Source organism: Macaca nemestrina, unplaced genomic scaffold (assembly GCF_043159975.1).
Source record: "Macaca nemestrina isolate mMacNem1 unplaced genomic scaffold, mMacNem.hap1 Scaffold_55, whole genome shotgun sequence".
NCBI classification, from domain to species: Eukaryota; Metazoa; Chordata; class Mammalia; order Primates; family Cercopithecidae; genus Macaca; species Macaca nemestrina.
Window position 1 is genome coordinate 386940 of NW_027257722.1, and position 22222 is coordinate 409161.

Genomic DNA, 22222 nt, shown 5'->3' on the forward strand with positions numbered 1-22222 from the left:
CAGCGAGAGCTGAAGCAAGGCGAGGCATTGCCTCACCCGGGAAGCGCAAGGGGGAAGGGAGTCCCTTTTCCTAGCCAGGGGAACTGAGACACACACCACCTGGAAAATCGGGTAACTCCCACCCCAATACTGCGCTTTAGGAAACAGGCACACCAGGAGATCATATCCCACACCTGGCCGGGAGGGTCCCACACCCACGGAGCCTCCCTCGTTGCTAGCGCAGCAGTCTGTGATCTACCGGCAAGGCAGCAGCGAGGCTGGGGGAGGGGCGCCCGCCATTGCTGAGGCTTAAGTAGGTAAACAAAGCTGCTGGGAAGCTCGAACTGGGTGGAGCTCACAGCAGCTCAAGGAAACCTGCCTGTCTCTGTAGACTCCACCTCTGGGGACAGGGCACAGTAAACTAAGACACACAGACACCTCTGCACAGACGCAAACGACTCTGTCTGACAGCTTTGAAGAGAGCAGTGGATCTCCCAACACGGAGGTTGAGATCTGAGAAGGGACAGACTCCCTGCTCAAGCGGGTCCCTGACCCCTGAGTAGCCTAACTGGGAGACATCCCCCACTAGGGGCAGTCTGACACCCCACACCTCATAGGGTGGAGTACACCCCTGAGAGGAAGCTTCCAAAGCAAGAATCAGACAGGTACACTCGCTGTTCAGAAATATTCTATCTTCTGCAGCCTCTGCTGCTGATACCCAGGCAAACAGGGTCTGGAGTGGACCTCAAGCAATCTCCAACAGACCTACAGCTGAGGGTCCTGACTGTTAGAAGGAAAACTATCAAACAGGAAGGACACCTACACCAAAACCCCATCAGTACATCACCATCATCAAAGACCAGAGGCAGATAAAACCACAAAGATGGGGAAAAAGCAGGGCAGAAAAGCTGGAAATTCCAAAAATAAGAGCGCATCTCCCCCGGCAAAGGAGCGCAGCTCATCGCCAGCAATGGATCAAAGCTGGACGGAGAATGACTTTGATGAGATGAGAGAAGAAGGCTTCAGTCCATCAAATTTCTCAGAGCTAAAGGAGGAATTACATACCCAGCGCAAAGAAACTAAAAATCTTGAAAAAAAAGTGGAAGAATTGATGGCTAGAGTAATTAATGCAGAGAAGGTCCTAAACGAAATGAAAGAGATGAAAACCATGACACGAGAAATACGTGACAAATGCACAAGCTTCAGTAACCGACTCGATCAACTGGAAGAAAGAGTATCAGCGATTGAGGATCAAATGAATGAAATGAAGCGAGAAGAGAAACCAAAGGAAAAAAGAAGAAAAAGAAATGAACAAAGCCTGCAAGAAGTATGGGATTATGTAAAAAGACCAAATCTACGTCTGATTGGGGTGCCTGAAAGTGAGGGGGAAAATGGAACCAAGTTGGAAAACACTCTTCAGGATATCATCCAGGAGAACTTCCCCAACCTAGTAGGGCAGGCCAACATTCAAATCCAGGAAATACAGAGAACGCCACAAAGATACTCCTCAAGAAGAGCAACTCCAAGACACATAATTGCCAGATTCACCAAAGTTGAAATGAAGGAAAAAATCTTAAGGGCAGCCAGAGAGAAAGGTCGGGTTACCCACAAAGGGAAGCCCATCAGACTAACAGCAGATCTCTCAGCAGAAACTCTACAAGCCAGAAGAGAGTGGGGGCCAATATTCAACATTCTTAAAGAAAAGAATTTTAAACCCAGAATTTCATATCCAGCCAAACTAAGTTTCATAAGTGAAGGAGAAATAAAATCCTTTACAGATAAGCAAATGCTTAGAGATTTTGTCACCACTAGGCCTGCCTTACAAGAGATCCTGAAGGAAGCACTAAACATGGAAAGGAACAACCGGTACCAGCCATTGCAAAAACATGCCAAAATGTAAAGACCATTGAGGCTAGGAAGAAACTGCATCAACTAACGAGCAAAATAACCAGTTAATATCATAATGGCAGGATCAAGTTCACACATAACAATCTTAACCTTAAATGTAAATGGACTAAATGCTCCAATTAAAAGACACAGACTGGCAAACTGGATAAAGAGTCAAGACCCATCAGTCTGCTGTATTCAGGAGACCCATCTCACACGCAGAGACATACATAGGCTCAAAATAAAGGGATGGAGGAAGATTTACCAAGCAAATGGAGAACAAAAAAAAGCAGGGGTTGCAATACTAGTCTCTGATAAAACAGACTTTAAACCATCAAAGATCAAAAGAGACAAAGAAGGCCATTACATAATGGTAAAGGGATCAATTCAACAGGAAGAGCTAACTATCCTAAATATATATGCACCCAATACAGGAGCACCCAGATTCATAAAGCAAGTCCTTAGAGACTTACAAAGAGACTTAGACTCCCATACAATAATAATGGGAGACTTCAACACTCCACTGTCAACATTAGACAGATCAACGAGACAGAAAGTTAACAAGGATATCCAGGAATTGAACTCATCTCTGCAGCAAGCAGACCTAATAGACATCTATAGAACTCTCCACCCCAAATCAACAGAATATACATTCTTCTCAGCACCACATCATACTTACTCCAAAATTGACCACGTAATTGGAAGTAAAGCACTCCTCAGCAAATGTACAAGAACAGAAATTATAACAAACTGTCTCTCAGACCACAGTGCAATCAAACTAGAACTCAGGACTAAGAAACTCACTCAAAACCGCTCAACTACATGGAAACTGAACAACCTGCTCCTGAATGACTACTGGGTACATAACGAAATGAAGGCAGAAATAAAGATGTTCTTTGAAACCAATGAGAACAAAGATACAACATACCAGAATCTCTGGGACACATTTAAAGCAGTGTGTAGAGGGAAATTTATAGCACTAAATGCCCACAAGAGAAAGCAGGAAAGATGTAAAATTGACACTCTAACATCGCAATTAAAAGAACTAGAGAAGCAAGAGCAAACACATTCGAAAGCTAGCAGAAGGCAAGAAATAACTAAGATCAGAGCAGAACTGAAGGAGATAGAGACACAAAAAACCCTCCAAAAAATCAATGAATCCAGGAGTTGGTTTTTTGAAAAGATCAACAAAATTGACAGACCACTAGCCAGACTAATAAAGAAGAAAAGAGAGAAGAATCAAATCGACGCAATTAAAAATGATCAAGGGGATATCACCACCGACCCCACAGAAATACAAACTACCATCAGAGAATACTATAAACACCTCTACGCAAATAAACTGGAAAATCTAGAAGAAATGGATAATTTCCTGGACACTTACACTCTTCCAAGACTAAACCAGGAAGAAGTTGAATCCCTGAATAGACCAATAGCAGGCTCTGAAATTGAGGCAACAATTAATAGCCTACCAACCAAAAAAAGTCCAGGACCAGATGGATTCACAGCTGAATTCTACCAGAGGTACAAAGAGGAGTTGGTACCATTCCTTCTGAAACTATTCCAATCAATAGAAAAAGAGGGAATCCTCCCTAACTCATTTTATGAGGCCAACATCATCCTGATACCAAAGCCTGGCAGAGACACAACAAAAAAAGAGAATTTTAGACCAATATCCCTGATGAACATCGATGCAAAAATCCTCAATAAAATACTGGCAAACCAGATTCAGCAACACATCAAAAAGCTTATCCACCATGATCAAGTGGGCTTCATCCCTGGGATGCAAGGCTGGTTCAACATTCGCAAATCAATAAACATAATCCAGCATATAAACAGAACCAAAGACAAGAACCACATGATTATCTCAATTGATGCAGAAAAGGCTTTTGACAAAATTCAACAGCCCTTCATGCTAAAAACGCTCAATAAATTCGGTATTGATGGAACGTACCTCAAAATAATAAGAGCTATTTATGACAAACCCACAGCCAATATCATACTGAATGGGCAAAAACTGGAAAAATTCCCTTTGAAAACTGGCACAAGACAGGGATGCCCTCTCTCACCACTCCTATTCAACATAGTGTTGGAAGTTCTGGCTAGGGCAATCAGGCAAGAGAAAGAAATCAAGGGTATTCAGATAGGAAAAGAAGAAGTCAAACTGTCCCTGTTTGCAGATGACATGATTGTATATTTAGAAAACCCCATTGTCTCAGCCCAAAATCTCCTTAAGCTGATAAGCAACTTCAGCAAAGTCTCAGGATACAAAATTAATGTGCAAAAATCACAAGCATTCTTATACACCAGTAACAGACAAACAGAGAGCCAAATCAGGAATGAACTTCCATTCACAATTGCTTCAAAGAGAATAAAATACCTAGGAATCCAACTTACAAGGGATGTAAAGGACCTCTTCAAGGAGAACTACAAACCACTGCTCAGTGAAATCAAAGAGGACACAAACAAATGGAAGAACATACCATGCTCATGGATAGGAAGAATCAATATTGTGAAAATGGCCATACTGCCCAAGGTAATTTATAGATTCAATGCCATCCCCATCAAGCTACCAATGAGTTTCTTCACAGAATTGGAAAAAACTGCTTTAAAGTTCATATGGAACCAAAAAAGAGCCCGCATCTCCAAGACAATCCTAAGTCAAAAGAACAAAGCTGGAGGCATCATGCTACCTGACTTCAAACTATACTACAAGGCTACAGTAACCAAAACAGCATGGTATTGGTACCAAAACAGAGATATAGACCAATGGAACAGAACAGAGTCCTCAGAAATAATACCACACATCTACAGCCATTTGATCTTTGACAAACCTGAGAGAAACAAGAAATGGGGAAAGGATTCCCTATTTAATAAATGGTGCTGGGAAAATTGGCTAGCCATAAGTAGAAAGCTGAAACTGGATCCTTTCCTTACTCCTTATACGAAAATTAATTCAAGATGGATTAGAGACTTAAATGTTAGACCTAATACCATAAAAATCCTAGAGGAAAACCTAGGTAGTACCATTCAGGACATAGGCATGGGCAAAGATTTCATGTCTAAAACACCAAAAGCAACGGCAGCAAAAGCCAAAATTGACAAATGGGATCTCATTAAACTAAAGAGCTTCTGCACAGCAAAAGACACTACCATCAGAGTGAACAGGCAACCTACAGAATGGGAGAAAATTTTTGCAATCTACTCATCTGACAAAGGGCTAATATCCAGAACCTACAAAGAACTCAAACAAATTTACAAGAAAAAAACAAACAACCCCATCAAAAAGTGGGCAAAGGACATGAACAGACATTTCTCAAAAGAAGACATTCATACAGCCAACAGACACATGAAAAAATGCTCATCATCACTGGCCATCAGAGAAATGCAAATCAAAACCACAATGAGATACCATCTCACACCAGTTAGAATGGCAATCATTAAAAAGTCAGGAAACAACAGGTGCTGGAGAGGATGTGGAGAAATAGGAACACTTTTACACTGTTGGTGGGATTGTAAACTAGTTCAACCATTATGGAAAACAGTATGGCGATTCCTCAAGGATCTAGAACTAGATGTACCATATGACCCAGCCATCCCATTACTGGGTATATACCCAAAGGATTATAAATCATGCTGCTATAAAGACACATGCACACGTATGTTTATTGCAGCACTATTCACAATAGCAAAGACTTGGAATCAACCCAAATGTCCATCAGTGACAGATTGGATTAAGAAAATGTGGCACATATACACCATGGAATACTATGCAGCCATAAAAAAGGATGAGTTTGAGTCCTTTGTAGGGACTTGGATGCAGCTGGAATCCATCATTCTTAGCAAACTATCACAAGAACAGAAAACCAAACACCGCATGTTCTCACTCATAGGTGGGAACTGAACAATGAGATCACTCGGACTCAGGAAGGGGAACATCACACACCGGGACCTATCATGGGGAGGGGGGAGGGGGGAGGGATTGCATTGGGAGTTATACCTGATGTAAATGACGAGTTGATGGGTGCAGCACAGCAACATGGCACAAGTATACATATGTAACAAACCTGCACGTTATGCACATGTACCCTACAACTTAAAGTATAATAATAATAAATAAAGTTAAAAAAAAAAAAAAAAAAAAAAAAAAAAAGACTGGTTTATGATGCAGAAAAGAGGCAGTTTGAGATCTAAAATACTTAAACTGGCAAACACCTTGTTTCCCTGAATTCTCACAACCGTGGCACCAGCTAGAGTAAGACAGAGTGGTTTTCAGAGCTTCCAGAACAGCAGAACAGATCAATCATAAATATGCAAAAGTGATCTGAAAACAGAATTAATTAATATTCCACGTTTTGGCTTAAACTAGTCATGTGATTTCCAATAAGTGGGAAACATTCACACCAATTTTTATAAGAAAGTTCAATGTGAACACATAGTACAGAACATTGCCTTTGTTTTGGAATTTATTTATTTAATATGACAATTTCATTTGTATTTAGTTATTCTTGATGTTGAATGCTCATCTTTATTAATGATGAGCTACCCATTTTCTGACTGAGGAAACAGAAAGTTGTCACTGCCTAACAGCAATACTCAAAACAGCCTGTATGAAAGGAAAAGGTATATCTGTGTGCACACAGATGCATACACATGCATACACGTACCTATACATGTACACACGCGTGTACATATGTGCATACACATACACACATACACGTGTGTGCATGAGCACACATGCATGCACACATATACACATACATGCATACACACGCATATGCACATACACGTACACTCATATACACACGTACACATGCACACACATACATGCATATACACGTGCACATGGACATGTGGACACGCACATACACACGCATACACACATGCACACACATGCATGCGTACATGCATACGTAAGTATCATCTCAGGTACGTGGATTCAAGATTCTGATGCAAACAAGAATAATTACAAAACAAGGTAGGGTGTCAACAAGTGAGAATTGAGATGAAAGTTCTGATATGTTCCAGAGACAATACGGGAGGTCGTCACATCACATAAATATCTTACCCATTTTAAACGTGACAATTCCTGCCAACATCGGCCTGGATTAAGATGATTTCATTGACATAAGGAACAGAAAATATAGTATTTATTCTAATGAGATTCTGTAATCATTACATTATTTTCACAATTATAAGTAATCACTAAATAACTTCCTCCCAAGGGTCTAAAAATAAAAATAAGATAACAAAAGAAAGTCACAGTCCTGACAGCTTTATGATGCAAATCACAACTGTGAAAATCAAGCATGTTTTTGAGACTATGCCCTCCTCAAATATCCTTCATGGAATTTTGTACCAGTAATGGCTGGTAATTAATTGTTATACCAGCTGGAAAGTATATCATTGGGGGTACGTGAAGTAAACATGTAAAGAGTAATGAACACACACACTTGAACCCAGGCCTCATTTCACAACTGTTTCCTACTTTCGATTTGCTTAGTTTACCTCATGAGGTACCTCGAGGAGAGAAAGCAGAGCTGGGATCTGCCCCGAGGCTGCTTCGGGAAGAGCTGGGTGGGTACCAAGACCCTCAGACCGAGGGCTGAGCTGCGTGGCTATGACCCCATCACTGCAGCTCCCCAAGCGTGTGTCCCTGTGTGTCACGCAAACCCCTGCCACACAGGTGACACACGCCACACGCCTGACACAGGCTCAGCACACAGGGAGCGATCAGTAAGTGGTGACTAGAGAGAAGTGACGGCCTTCAGCGTGGATGGAGAAAACAGGCCACAGACTCACAGAGGAAACGCCACAGATCCACAGACGGAGAAAACACCACAGACGCACGGACGGAGGAAACACCACAGACGCATGGAGGGAAGAAAAGTGCCACAGACGCACGGAGGGAGGAAAAGTGCCACAGACGCAGGGACGAAAGAAACGCCACTGACGCACGGATGGAAGAAACGCCACAGACGCATGGACGGAGAAAACGTGCCACAGAGGCACACACGGAGAAAACAGTCCACAGATGCACGAACAGAGGAAACGCCACAGACGCACGGACGGAGGAAACAGGGCAGAGACGCCCATACACCAGTGTGGAACGTCGGACAGGAACGTCCCGGCCATGCACTGTCCACTCCCCCTAGAGACTTCCCACCCCAGAGCACTCAGGATGGCTGTGGAGCTCCTGCCACGCACCCCAGAGGCGAAGCTGGGGAGCCAGAGATGAGCAGGTTCACGTCCATCAAATGCAGCTGCAATCCCTGTAATAACTGGAGGTCACTATTAAACAGAAGGGCACTTCACTTGGAATAAAAGCACTCTGCATAAAAGAACTAAAGATTGGCTGGAGACAGCTTAGAAACCGTCACCATTATTCTTGTTAGTGACAGCGAAGCTTCAAGAGTGGTCACTTTTCCTGTAGAAATCCCACAGAGGTGATTCCTGGAACTCATTTAGAATATTTCTTTCCCAGAAACCACACAACCAAGAACTTAATAGTGCCGTCTCTTGACCAGAAAGATTCAGATTTCTGATGAAACTAAACCCTGTCCAGCCTCCTGATTCTAGAAGATGCTGTACAGAAAAGCTAACTCAAAGGGGTCTCATTTCTTTTGTCATCCACGACACATAAAAAAATTTTTTAAATATACAAAAAATGTAGGAATTGTACAGTGAATACCCATGTGTCTACCCCCTGGATCACAGACTAGATTTAAATGTAAAGTTCTAAAGGTTCCCAGCTAAGGAAATGTGCAGTGTAAGCCTCTACCTGGTTAGAACCAAGGGGAATGGAATGAGCTTTCCCCAGCCTTGCTGCTCAGCTGGGAGGGGCTGCCACAGCTCAGCCACCCCACCCCAGAGCACCCAGGATGGCTGTGGAGTTCCTGCCACCCACCCCAGAGGTGAGGCTGGATCCCCATTCGCGGTGTTAAGAATGAGCCAGCCTTTAGAGGCCATGTGGTCTATACTTGAATAGAAAATGTTCCAGGAAACTAAAGATTCCAATGCGTGCACTGAATTCCTAACCATTTGAAACCCAGGCTCCTCATCTATACACGAAGAACAACGCTCTCTCCTGGGAAAGCATTTCAGAAGGACGAAAAAGGATCCACATGAGAGCAGCTGAAAACTACAAGGCATCATGCAATTATAAGCCTTTTTCTATATCTTTGTTTCAAGGAATGTCAGCATTCTAAATATTGCAGTTCATCCCACATCACCTTTCAGGAGCAAATCATAACGATCAAAACTATCAGCAGAATCACTACCAGCTCAGTCGCCATGTGCTTCTTCTTCCTGCATGACAATTCCTGCAGAACGATGGGACCATCCAAGAATGGCTCCCTGCCATCATGTGCCCATTCTCCTTCCCCAGGGGGCTATTCCTGTACTCACGGGGCATGGGAAACCTGTATAACGCCACCAGAAAGTCCTTGTTTGACTTACACACTTCCCAGAAGGGCTGATTTTATCCAGAATCCTAACTGTGTCAAACACTAAACCTAAGAAATCATCAAGAAACCAAGGAAATGTAAGGCCATGTCCTGCCCCGGGTGCATGGCTACTAGGGGAGAAATAGAAAATGAGACATGAAAGGAAACTTTTAAGATATTCAGACCATCACTGGATGATTCCAGGAACCCATTACGGATCATTGCTGTTCCTAATAACAGGAAAGAAATTCTAAAATCCCAACAGGCATGGTGAGTCCCTCACTTGCATGAAGTCAAAATAATAATCCATCACTCTCTTCAAAAGGACAAAAGAAAAACTCTACTTCCTCTTCATATTAATTTGTGTACAAGCGACTTAAGTGAGAAAATCTTAATGTCTGGACTGTGATATCAATAGCAAAATAATCCCAAGATTCCCAATTAAAAGATAGAGACGGCCTGAATGAATTTAAAACAAGAAAAACCGACTATATGCTGCCTACAAAAAACTCAGTTCAGCTGCAAAGACACACATAGACTAAATGTGAAGGGATGGAAAAACACATTCCACATTAATGGAAATCAAAAGTAAGCAAGAGTAGCCATATTTATTTCAGATCAATTACAATTTAAGTCAAAAACTGTAAAAAGGAGACAAAAAGGTAATTATATAATAAAGAGATCAAAATAGCAAAAGGATATAACAATTACGAGTATATGTGCACCCAACAACAAAGCACTCAGATATATAAAGCAAATATTAGTAGATCTAAATAGAGAGAGAGGTCGGGCGTGGTGCCTCACGCCCATAATCCCAGCATTTTGGGAGGGATGTGGAGGCAGGTGGATCACCTGAGGTCAGGAGTTTAAGACCAGCCTGGCCAATATGGTGAAACCCTGTCTCTACTAATACAAAAAATTAGCCCAGCATGGTGGCACATGCCTGTAATCCCAGCTACTTGGGAGGCTGAGGCAGGAGAATCACTTGAACTCAGGAGGTGGAGGTTGCAATGAGTTGAGATTGCACCTCTGCCCTCCAGCCTAGGCAACAAGAGCAAAACTCTGTCTCAAATAAATTTATATATACATACATATGTATAGAGAGAGACAGGGAGACACCAACACAACAATAGTAGGAGCTTCAAAATCCCACTGTCAGTACTGGAGGTCATCTAGACAAAAAATAACAACAAAACATCAAATTTAAAGTCCAGTGTAGACCAAATGGACCTAACAGACATTTACAGAACATTTCATCCAACAGATACAAAACGCACATTCTTCTCAGCACATGGAACATTCTCTAGAATCCACCACATGCTAGGCTACAAAAGAATTCTCAATACATTTTTTCTAAAATTGAAATAACATCTAGGATATTCTCAGACTCTAACAGAATAAAGCTATAAATCAACAACAAGGAACAGACACTTCTCAAAAGAAGACATTTATGCAGCCAATAGAGACATGAAAAAATGCTCATAATATAGAATGAGACCACCACTTCTCCTGTTGTCTTTCCCAGCTTTTCCCCGTCTCCCCTTTTCCCTAGTTTATAAGACAGGAGAAGGGGGAGAAAACAAAAAGTTAGAAAGAAACAGAAGTAAGATAAATAGCTAGACGACCTTGGCACCACCACCTGGCCCTGGTGGTTAAAATAATAATAATAATATTAACCCCTGACCAAAACTACTAGTGTTATCTGTAAATTCCAGACATTGTTTGAGAAAGCAGTGTAAAACGTTTTGTTCTGTTAGCTGATACATGTAGCCTCCCATCATGTTTTGTCTGAGGCTAGTCCTGCTACAATAATCACTCGCCATCAGAGAAATGCAAATCAAAACCACAATGAGATACCATCTCACACCAGTTAGAATGGTGATCATTAAAAAGTCAGGAAACAACAGGTGCTGGAGAGGATGTGGAGAAATAGGAACACTTTTACACTGTTGGTGGGACGGTAAACTAGTTCAACCATTGTGGAAGACAGTGTGGTCATTCCTCAAGGATCTAGTACTAGAAATACCATTTGACCCAGCCATCCCAATACTGGGTGTATACCCAAAGGATTATAAATCATGCTGCTATAAAGACACATGCACACGTATGTTTATTGCGGCACTATTCACAACAGCAAAGACTTGGAACTAACCCAAATGTCCATCAATGACAGACTGGATTAAGAAAATGTGGCACATATACACCATGGTATACTATGCAGCCATAAAAAAGGATGAGTTCATGTCCTTTGTAGGGACATGGATGGAGCTGGAAACCATCATTCTCAGCAAACTATCGCAAGGACAGAAAACTAAACACCGCATGTTCTCACTCATAGGTGGGAAATGAACAGTGAGATCACTTGGACACAGGAAAGGAAACATCACACACTGGGGCCTGTTGTGGGGAGGGGGGAGGAGGGAGGGGGGAGGGATAGCATTAGGAGATATACCTAATGTAAATGATGAGTTAATGGGTGCAGCATACCAACTTGGCACGTGAATACATATGTAATAAACCCGCACATTGTGAACATGTACCCTAGAACACAAAGTTTAATTTAAAAAAAAATCAACAACAAGGAGAACTTTCAAAACTGTATAAATACATAGAAATTAAACAATATGCCCTTGAATAGCCAATGGGTCAATGAAGAAATGAAGAAGGAAATTTAAAAATTTCTTGAAATAAATGAAAACAGAAACACAACATATCAAAGTTTATGGTATACAGCAAAAGCAGTATTAAGAGGAAAGTTTATAACAATGAACTCCTACATTTAAAAAACAGATTTAAAATAAACAACCTAACAACGAACTGCAATGAGCTAGAAGAGCAAGAACAAATCAAATCCAAAAGTGGTAGAAGAAAAGAAATAACAAAGATCAAAGAGGAACTAAATAAACTTGAAACTAACAAATATAAAAATGAAGAAAAAAATGTTGGTTTTTTGAAAAGATAAATAAAATAGACAAACCATTAGCTACACTAAGCAAACAAAAAGAAATCCGAAAGAAATAAAATTAGAAACAGAAAAGGAGAATGACAGTTGATACCACAGAAATACAAGGGATCATTACAGACTATTTTGAACAACTATATGTCAACAGATTGGAAAACCTAGAAGAAATGGATAAATTCCCGGACACGTACAACCTACCAAGATGGAACCAAGAAGAAACGGAAATCCTAAAACAGACCAATAATGAGTAACATGTATGACTAAGTAATAATAAAAAGTCTCCCAACAAAGAAAAGCCCAGAACTAGGTGACTTCGCAGCTGAATTCTACAGATTTTTGTTTCAATTCTTCTCAAACTATTCCAAAAGTATTGAAGAGGAGGGAATCCTGCCAAGTTCATTCTTCAAGACCAGCATTACCCTGATACCAAAATAAGACAAGGACACAATAAAAAGAGAAAACTGTAGGTCAATATCCCTGATGAACACAGATGCAAAAATCCTCAACAAAATACTAACAAACTGAATCCAACAGCAAATCAAAAAGATTATACACCATGATCAAGTGGGATTTATCCCACGATGCAAGGATTGCTCATCAAACACAAATCAATAATCATGCTACATCACATCAACAGAATTAAGGACAAAAACCATAATATCATTTCGATAGATACAGAAAAAGCATTTGATAAAATTCAACGCTGCTTCATGATAGAAAGTCTCAACAAAAGAGGCACTGAAGGAAAAATACCTCAACACAATAAAGGCCATATGTGACAAACCCACAGCTAACATAATGGGGAATGGGGAAACACTAAGAGCTTTTTCTCTGAGATCTGTAACAAGACAAGGACGCCCACTTGTGCCACTCCTATTCAACACAGCACTGAACGTCCTAGTCAAGAGCAGTCAGGCAAGAGAAAGAAATCAAGGGCACCCAAAGTGGAAAGGAGGCACTCTAATTGTCTGTTTTCAGACAATGTGCTCTTATATATTTAAAAAAAAAAAAAAGACTCCAGCAAAAATCTCTTTGAACTGATAAACAAATTCAGTAAAGTTACAGAATACAAAATCAACATATAAAAATCAGTAGCATTTCTATAGACCAACAATGAGCCAGTGAAAAAAGAAATCAAGAAAGCAATCCCATTTAACTACAAAAATATAAAATAAAAATAAAAATACCTCAGAAGAAATCTAACCAAGAAGGTTAAAGATCTCTATGAGGAAAACGATATTCTACACTCGGAAGGTAGAACAGTGGCTTCTAGAGACAGGAAAGGGCGGCGGGAAGGCAGAAAGGGAGAGGTTGTCTAATGGATACAAAATTACATCTAGATAGTAAAAATAAGGGTTAGTGTGCTATAGCCTTGTAGGGTGACTATAGTTTACAATTTATTGTATATTTTCAAGCAGCTAGAAGAGAGGATTTTAAATATTCCCAGCATTAAGAAATGACAAATGTTTGAGATGATGGACATGCTAATTACCCTGAGTTGCTAATTACACACGAAAAACATGTATTGAAATATCATACTGTATCCCATGGATATGTACTATAATGTGTCCATTAAAAATAATAATTGTTAAAAACCCAAGGGTCATTTCTCATGTGTCCTATGTCAGTGTTGTGGTCCATTGGTGGACACCTAGCCATTTGCAAGTAAGACTATAGTCACTTGAGCTGAAAGCAAATGAATCGTCACAAAAATTACCACTGGCACCAAGTCTTCTTTCCAGAATTTCCTGCCCACAGCACTGCCACAGTCACTGTGGGCAGGAAAGACACACTAGCACCCAAGTTTCAACCCCAGTACAGTTGATGCTTTTATTTCTCTGGTTTGGAATAGGTGTGTGTTCATAATTTACGTTTACTCCAACTGTCCCCTTGCTTAAATAGCTTCTTAAGGATAACTTCCTCTTACTAAATCCCAACAGCTTCTGAGCATCCGTTATATTCTCCAAAGTAAATAAAAAGAGAAAACGTGTTGAAAGCCTGATAATGTTCACTTAAGAATCCAGCATGATGTACAGCTTGAAATGGCTACTCCACCTTGTTCCTTTACATGACTTTTTAAAGTAGCCCCAGTTATTATACATAATTGAAGTCATAATTTCTGCAATACCATTAGGTCCACGAACGGTGGGGCCAGGGGACTTCAAAGTCTGTCTCCGATTTTTTTTTTAAAAAAAGGAAAGCTCATGAGAGTAGGTAATGAAAATAAATATTCACACAACTCGGAACAGGGGATGGTGAAACATAAAACTCCAGCCTGGCACAGGTGTCCAGCCAGTGAGGGTGGGGACACAGACTCATACGGTCCCCACAATCCCTCAAAAATGCCACAGACAGGTGGGTGGCCTGAGACAGAGCCAGGCTCCGAATTCCGGGAGCTGTCTGGCTCATGTGCACCTCATGTGGTCCACAGTGCACGAGGATGCCCAACGTCACCAGTCCCGGTGCAGAACACAAGAATGCCCCATGGCATGAGCCCCCGCTGCACAGCATAGCCCGAAGGTGCCAGCTCAGACTCCTACACACGCTGGTCACCAAGGCACTGCCCTCCAGGAAGGAGGACCCCAGAGGTCGTGGCAGGGTGAGGTTCTGCTCTTCATCATCCGCGAGCAGAGGGGAAAGTCCCAGCAGACATTTGGGGAGCCTCTACTCGTGGTTCTGGGAATCTGAGTGGAGGTTCAAAGATGTCCCCAGGTACGCCAGACTCAAACCTAAAAAAGACCCATTCTTCCAGATATGCCCAGACTGGAACCTATATAGGCCATCCTTCCTAGCTTTTCTCTGGAAAAGCAGGCTTAAAAGAGTATCGACTAAAAGGGGCCACCAGGAAGACAGAAGTCCTATCTTTAAAAAAAGATTTTTTTTTTTTTTTTAAAAAGAGGCACTGAGGCTCTGACCCATCTGAGCACAGAGTACATGCTTGGCAGCCTCTGTCAGAGCAGAGCAAGTACACACATGCTCTCCGTGCCCTGTGCTCCCAGCACCCGTGCTCCCCGCACCCATGCTTCACACGCCCGTGCTCCCCACACCCGTTCTCCCCGCACTGTGCTCCCTGCGCCCATGCTCCCTACACCTATCTGTGCTCCCCATGCCTATGCTCCCTGCAGCCGTGCTCCCCGCACTGTGCTCCCTGCGCCCATGTCTGCTCCTCGAGCTCTCTTCCACTGGTTTCCTCTGTACATCCCTCTTGATAGTCACTGTCACCTCGAATCACCTGGCTAAATGGAGGTAAAGAAAAAGTCTAGAGTAGCACATTGGAGGACAGAGTGGAAGTGGCTATTTACCAAGCAGGGCTATGAGATGAGCGCATCTGATCCCCATTAATCCTGACGGTCAGTTGATTAGCCCTGTTCAACAGCTGGGGACACTGAGGTGTGGAAGGACGGGCTTGCTTACCCCAGACGATGCTGACAGTGTGGGCCCAGCCCAGTCCCACAGCCACCAGGAGGAGCCTCCTCACTGGGCAGGCGCGGAGGTGCAGCCCAGAGAACGCTTGGGACCCCGGCACAGACTCCTCAGGAAGGAAACAGAAAGGCCCACAGAGACTCAAGCAGCACAGAAGAAGGTCACCCACAAGTTAAAAATAGATGTTTGTGCTTTACCGTCCCAGAGTGCTAAAAATCCAACCCACTCACACGCACAGCCTGACGTGAGCCTGGCCTCCTGCAGCACTGGGCTAAGCGAGAGACGTACCTGCCTCTCTCCCGACAATAGCAGACTTGGCAGCTATTCTTCAATGTACTTGACACGCTTCCGTGAGGGATTAAGCGACACTCTGTCGACACTGGCTAAGTTTAGTCCTGACACAGCCAACCATCTAGATCTGCAGTGAACAAACAACTTACTTTGGATGATTCTGCCACTAACAAAGACCCTGAATCTCCCACCAAAGCTTAGTGACACGACTTACCTTTCTGTTTTCATTTCAGGTACACTGGCCCACATGATCTAATTTACCTGCTGATAATGCCTTGGAAAGACCACCAGGGGGCCCCACACCATTTTCAGCTTTAGAGGGATGTGAATTTCCCTTTGATGAGAAAGGTGATGGGGAAATAAAACGAGGATCCAAAACAGATGCCTGTGTGTTTCCTGGGAGTGATAAAGTCAGGAACTGCCTCTGTGTGTCAGGCGAGGGAGTAACAGAGACAATGGCACCAACTCCTGAGACAGAGGACCTGATGCATGGTGCAGCCACTGCCTGTGGCCAAGGAAATTCCAGGGCATGTAGACCCCAGTTGTATGGTACAGCCACCATGTGCGACCACAGAAATTCCAGGAATGCAGACCCTCAGTCACATGGTACAGCCGCTATCTGCAGCCACAGAAATTCCAGAGAACGCAGACCCTCAGACACATGGTACAGCCACTATCTATGGCCATGGAAATTCCAAGGAATGCAGACCCTCAGTCACATGGTACAGCCACCATATATGGCCACGGAAATTCCGAGGAATGCATACCCCAGTCGCATGGTGCAGCCACAGCCGGCAGCCACAGAAATTCTGGAGAACGCAGACCCCAGTCGCATGGTACAGCCACTACCTATGGCCATGGAAATTCCAGAGAACAGAGACCCTCATTCCCATGGTACAGCCACCACCTATGGCCACGGAAATTCAGGGGAACGCAGACCCTCAGTCACATGGTACAGCTACCACCTGTGGTCACAGAAATCCTGGGGAACACAGACTCCAGTCGCATGGTGCAGCTACCACCTGTGGTCACAGAAATCCTGGGGAACACAGACTCCAGTCGCATGGTGCAGCCACCACCTGCAGTCACGGAAATTCCAGGGAATGCAGACCCCAGTCACATGGTACAGCCACCATCTATGGCCACGGAAATTCCAGGGAACATAGACACCAGTCGCATGGTGCGGCCACCACCTGTGGCCATGGAAATTCTGGGGAAGGCAGGCCTCCGTCTCTAAAGTATGAACTTCACTGCAGTGAATGTGGAAGAGTTTCTCTCTGTGCAGAGCTCAGTATCCAGAAGGGGAGATGGCCCCAGGAATGCCTTCCTCCTCTTCAGAGCTCAGGGCCTAGGGCTGACACCCTTGGGAGGGGTCCTTGTTCAGCAATTGTGCCTGTGGAGGGTCCCCCAACACTCACCGTGCACCTCCTAGGAGCAGAGGCTACAACAGGGAGCCAGAGACCAAGCTCTGCTCAGACAACAGTGAGCTGATGGCCTTCCACTCTAAGTTCAACAGGGACCCAGGGACCAAGCTCTGCTCAGACAACAGTGAGTTGATGGCCTTCCACTCTAAGTTCAACAGGGACCCAGGGACCAAGCTCTGCTCAGACAATAGTGAGCAGATGGCCTTCCACTCTAAGTTCAACAGGGACCCAGGGACAAAGTTCTGCTGAGACAACAGTGAACTGATGGCCTTCCACTCTAAGTTCCAACTGCATGGAATGTGTATTCCATGAATGCTTGTTAAATGAATGATTCATATAAGGTCATCTGTGCTGACCTTTGCTGGTCTGCTGACTGTGAGCTTCAGAGCATAGGCCTCATTCCTGGAGCAGCCAGCTCTTCCCAGAGCGACGGCCGCTGCAGGGCAAAGCCCAGAGCTTGTCCTGCAGCAACACACTCAGGACCCTGCGCTGGGCACGCTGGGGGCCTCTCCAGCAGAAGATCCCCAGCCCTGACCTTGCAATACCAGTGAACCCCAGGGGAGTCCCAAGTGCTCAAAATCATGTAAATGTCCATTGTGATTTAACATATCAATTTTAGAAGAAAGGGCATATTGCCACCTCCCTCCTCAAACTAGGGACTATAAATCGATCCATCACCCTAACTGAGACTCTGCCTTAAATTCTGCTAAAACTACCATCCAAACACTCAAATTTACATTAGCGTTAAGGGAAAAAAAAAAAACTAAAACAAACACCTGTAAGAAACGGTCAAGTAACCTGTGATACATCAACCCAAAGATTAAACATGAAAACAATGAAGTAGCAAGATATTAAAAGAATATAAACTCTATGTACATCATGGCCCAAGGTTCTAAAATTACACAGAGACAAAGACTGGAATGGAAGGGGGATATGTTTACAGATACATTTTTTATTTTTTAATTTTTAATATTACTTCTCTAATGTATGATTTGACTAACCAGATAATTCAGCAAAAAATAAAAAAAATAATTATGCCTATAGATAAATATGTAAAGAATCCTTTTCTTTGATGCCAATGGAATTAGTTTGGGTCTGACCCACAGTCTTCAATCTTTTAATTAAGACACAAAAATCATCTTTCAAGCTGTTAGGAAAAAAAGAAGAAAAAGATTGAAAACCAGGAGCCCAGAAGAAAAGGACTCGCTATGTATCACAGCGTCTCTCCACGCCTCTCCACCCCGGACAGTGCTCCCTCTTTCCCCATTTTCATACCTACTGCACAAAACACTTAGTAAAGAACTATCTCAATTCTTGAGTCACACAGCACAAAGGGCCAGTGTCGCTGCCAAACATACCCTGCAGCCCCAAAACGAAGAGGCAACTGGTTCCTTCCTTCCTCAGTGAAGGAAGAATGAGAGGCTGCTGGTTGTCATTTTAAATCTCACACCTCAATGTCTTAGCACTTTCCTGCTTTGTTGGTTTCCAGGGCTTATTAAAATTAACCCCCCCCCCCCGCGGATATTGAAGAAAGAAAGCAGGACGGTTGTGCAGGCTTCCAAGAGGCAGAGCCCTGCTTCCGCGGCCACCTCTGTCTTTCTACCCACAGCAGCCGGGTTTACCAATTAGTCTCCCTTAAAGAGCAGTTTATGCTCATCGTGAACAAATGGATGCAATTGCTTCTTTTGAGATGCAGCAAGTTTTGGGCCCTCAGCAAAAAGAAGAAAGAAAGAAAGAAAGAAAGAAAGAAAGAAAGAAAGAAAGAAAGAAAGAAAGAAAGAAAGAAAGAAAGAAAGAAAGAAAGAAAGAAAGAAAGAAAGAAAGAAAGAAAGAAAGAAAGAAAGAAAGAAAGAAAGAAAGAAAGAGAGAGAAAGAAAGAGAGAAAGAGAGAGAGAAAGAAAGAGAGAAAGAAAGAGAAAGAAAGAAAGAAAGAAAAAAGAAAAGAAAAGAAAAGAAAGAAAGAAAGAAAGAAAGAAAGAAAGAAAGAAAGAAAGAAAGAAAGAAAGAAAGAAAGAAAGAAAGAGAGAAAGAAAGAAAAAACAGGGCACTGGCACAACAGTCATAACCTCTGCTTTGCACACACAGAAGTAAAGTTAAAGCCCTGGAGGCGGAGGCGTTCGGAAAGGGAAGGTGGAAGTAGGAAGGACGCCCACGGGATAGAGTGGTCAGAAACAGACCACCTCACCAAAGGGCGCCTTAGACGTTCCAGAGGACAAAATGCCCCTCTTTCCAGGGTAAACACCCATTTGCCAAACTCAGCCAGTGACGGCAAGCAGGAGTTTGCTTTTTTTTTTTAAGGCGTCTGAGTAACGATGACAAGAGCAAGAAATGAGCTTAATAATGGGACTGACAGGGCCCTGGGCTGGTGACTCTGCTGATGTGCACAGCATCAAAACCCAGGTTCCTCAGTGCGCTCCCTCTGCAGTTCAGGACAGCACTACAACTCACCCCATCAATCACTGCTTAAAAAATCAGTTCTAAAAAAAGACGACCCATTTGAAAGCAGCCGGAGGAGGAAGACAGAGAGTGTCTCACAGAATCCAACCGCTTGTAGCCTCGGAACCATAACAAGAATATGAAACTAGCGGGTCCAGTGTGAGGCAGAACAGAGACGCCGTCACGGCTCTCAGGAGGCTGAGCAGGAAGCGCATGGCTCAGGCCCCGCAACGCCCTAAGGGCGCCTGGAGCAGCCCACAGGCCTGTGTCCTTCGTGTGGGTTCACCTTCCTAGTTTCCTGGGTAAATTCAATGTACAGCATTTATTCGCCAAGAAAAGAACATTCAAATCAAACTACTGTCATAACTCTGAAGGGCTCTTAACACTCCAGTCCACACGTTCAAAAGCCCACAAATATCAGTGCTGCCACTGTGTAGGTAACAATGTTTTGGATGCATCATGCACGTAACCAGTAACGATGTTTTCATGTTTTCCGTAGCCGTCTCATTCAGGATACTAAAATGATCTGTGACGACTTGATACTTAGTTATCTGTGATTTTCAGATAGATTTAACAAGGCTACCTGGCCAAGAAGGCCTCACCCTCCTGAACCTGGGCACCGGTGCCCCTACGTGCACCCGGGGCCTGGGGAGCGCAGTCTCCACCACCTCTCGCTCTTCAATGTTAAATGTCCTCCCGGAGCGCCTGCGTCGTGGGCCCAGGCTCGGCCCCTCCTGGAGAGCCCTTTCCACATTACAGGACAGGGGAAGCCCAGAGCCCGCGCTGCGGCGCCGCTGACGTCCGGGAGTCCCCGCTTCCTGGTCCTTCCCGTCCGCGGAGGCTGGCGGGGAGGGCCTGGGACCCATTTTAGTTTTCGGTTTTGTCACGAGCCGGAAGGCGACAGCACATGCGAGCGCAGGAAACCCTTTTTTAAAATCTTCCAACGGAAACGCGAGGGGCTGCCGGACTGCCTCGGAGACGCTAGGCGGGAACCCAGAGCACCCCTGCCGTTTCCCGCATTGCAGCAGCCGGGACCCCGCCCACGCCGCGGGGGGCCCGAGGCGACAGGAGGCCCGCCGGGATCCGGCCGTTTCTTCCTCGACAAGCTGGGGGGTGGCGTGGGGCGGAGTTGGGGGGCGGGGGCAACTTAAGTGATCGCGCTGTACCCAGGATTCGGAGGGGAAGCCCGGCGCCATCCTACAGCTCAGAGGCAGAACGACCCCGGAAGGTGCTCCAGGCGACCCCCTCTACCAGGCTCAATTTAAAACATAAACCGGAGAGGGTGGAAAGCTCACTATTTTCCGAATGGAGGTTCCTATCGCCATGTTCCTTCCTCCTCCGCCCCACCCGGCAAGGACCCCGGGGCTGCCTTGCCGGCTCCCGCCGCCCCGCAGGTACCCCTGCCGCTCCCGGGCACGGGCTTCTCCCCAGTTCTTCCCGTCGCTTCCCCGCTCTTCTCCCCAGTTCTTCCCATCGCTTCCCCACCTTTCCCCGGGTCCTCCCATCGCTTCCCCCTCTTCTGCCCGGTTCCCCCATCCCCTTTGCCCTGTTCTCCCCTTCTCCCTCTTCTCCCCTTCTCCGTCCGTCCCTCCCTCGCCGCCCGGAGGGGGGCGCGCACCTTGAGCATGTCCCCCGCTGGTCAGCACGCCGATGGCCTTGCCGGCCCCGGAGAGGTGCTCCAGGAACTTCCGCAAGGAGCCCTTGGGGGCCCGGGAGTCGTCCGCGTCCAAGGCGAGGAGGCCGAGGGCAGCCGCTAGTCCGGGTGCGCAGCAGGCAATGGATACCCTGCCGGCGCGCGCCCGACTCGGAAAAGCTGCCCCGCCCGCGCCCCCGCCCGGCCCTAGCGTCAAAGGGTCTTGACGGGCGGGGCCCAAGCGCACAGGAGGGGCTGCGGGGGTGGGGCGCGGCTAGGGGCAGGGGCAGGGGCAGGGAAAGGGGCAGAGAAAGGGGCAGGGGCTGGCCGGGGCCGGGTGTGGGCAGGAGGACCTACGCAGGGGTCGTCGTAGGTGGCTGCCGCGCTAGCGGTGGGTGAGGTCGCGGAGGCGGGGGTAGCACCACAAGTGGGCGGAGTCCCTGGGGGTGGGGCCGCGTTGCCGGTGCGCTAGCCGCGCGGGTGGGTTGGAGGACTCTGGTTGGGGCCTTTAGAGATGCCCGGAGCGCCACAGGTGGGGGCAGGGGCAGCGACCGGGGGAGGGGAGACCGCAAGGGGGCGGGGTCACATCGTTCGCTGGGCGGGCCAAGGCAGGGCGGAATAGAACGCCGGGAGCATCTCCCGGGGCGGGGGTGGGGGGGGGCAAGGGAGACCGTGAGTGGGCGCGAACGCCGGGGCCGGTGGAAACCCCGCACTTGCGGGGAGCGCCGATGGCGGGGCGGGG

General features: G+C 45.3%; 1 protein-coding gene across 3 annotated transcripts in view; it reads right to left on the reverse strand.

Annotated features, from left to right (window-relative positions):
* The window catches only part of LOC139361509 (disco-interacting protein 2 homolog C-like), a 258761-nt gene extending 236830 nt beyond the window's left edge, over nucleotides 1–21931 (reverse strand). For 2 of the 3 annotated variants that reach the window (XR_011619065.1, XM_071090109.1), the window contains exon 1: nucleotides 21466–21931. Coding sequence is in view for 2 of the 3 variants with exons in the window: in XM_071090109.1 (XP_070946210.1) it covers nucleotides 21466–21474 (9 nt within the window). In the remaining variant the exon portion in view is untranslated. The remainder of the gene's footprint in view (nucleotides 1–21465) is intronic. The other variant, XM_071090108.1, reaches the window with a different exon arrangement.
* Nucleotides 21932–22222: the final 291 nt, after the last annotated feature.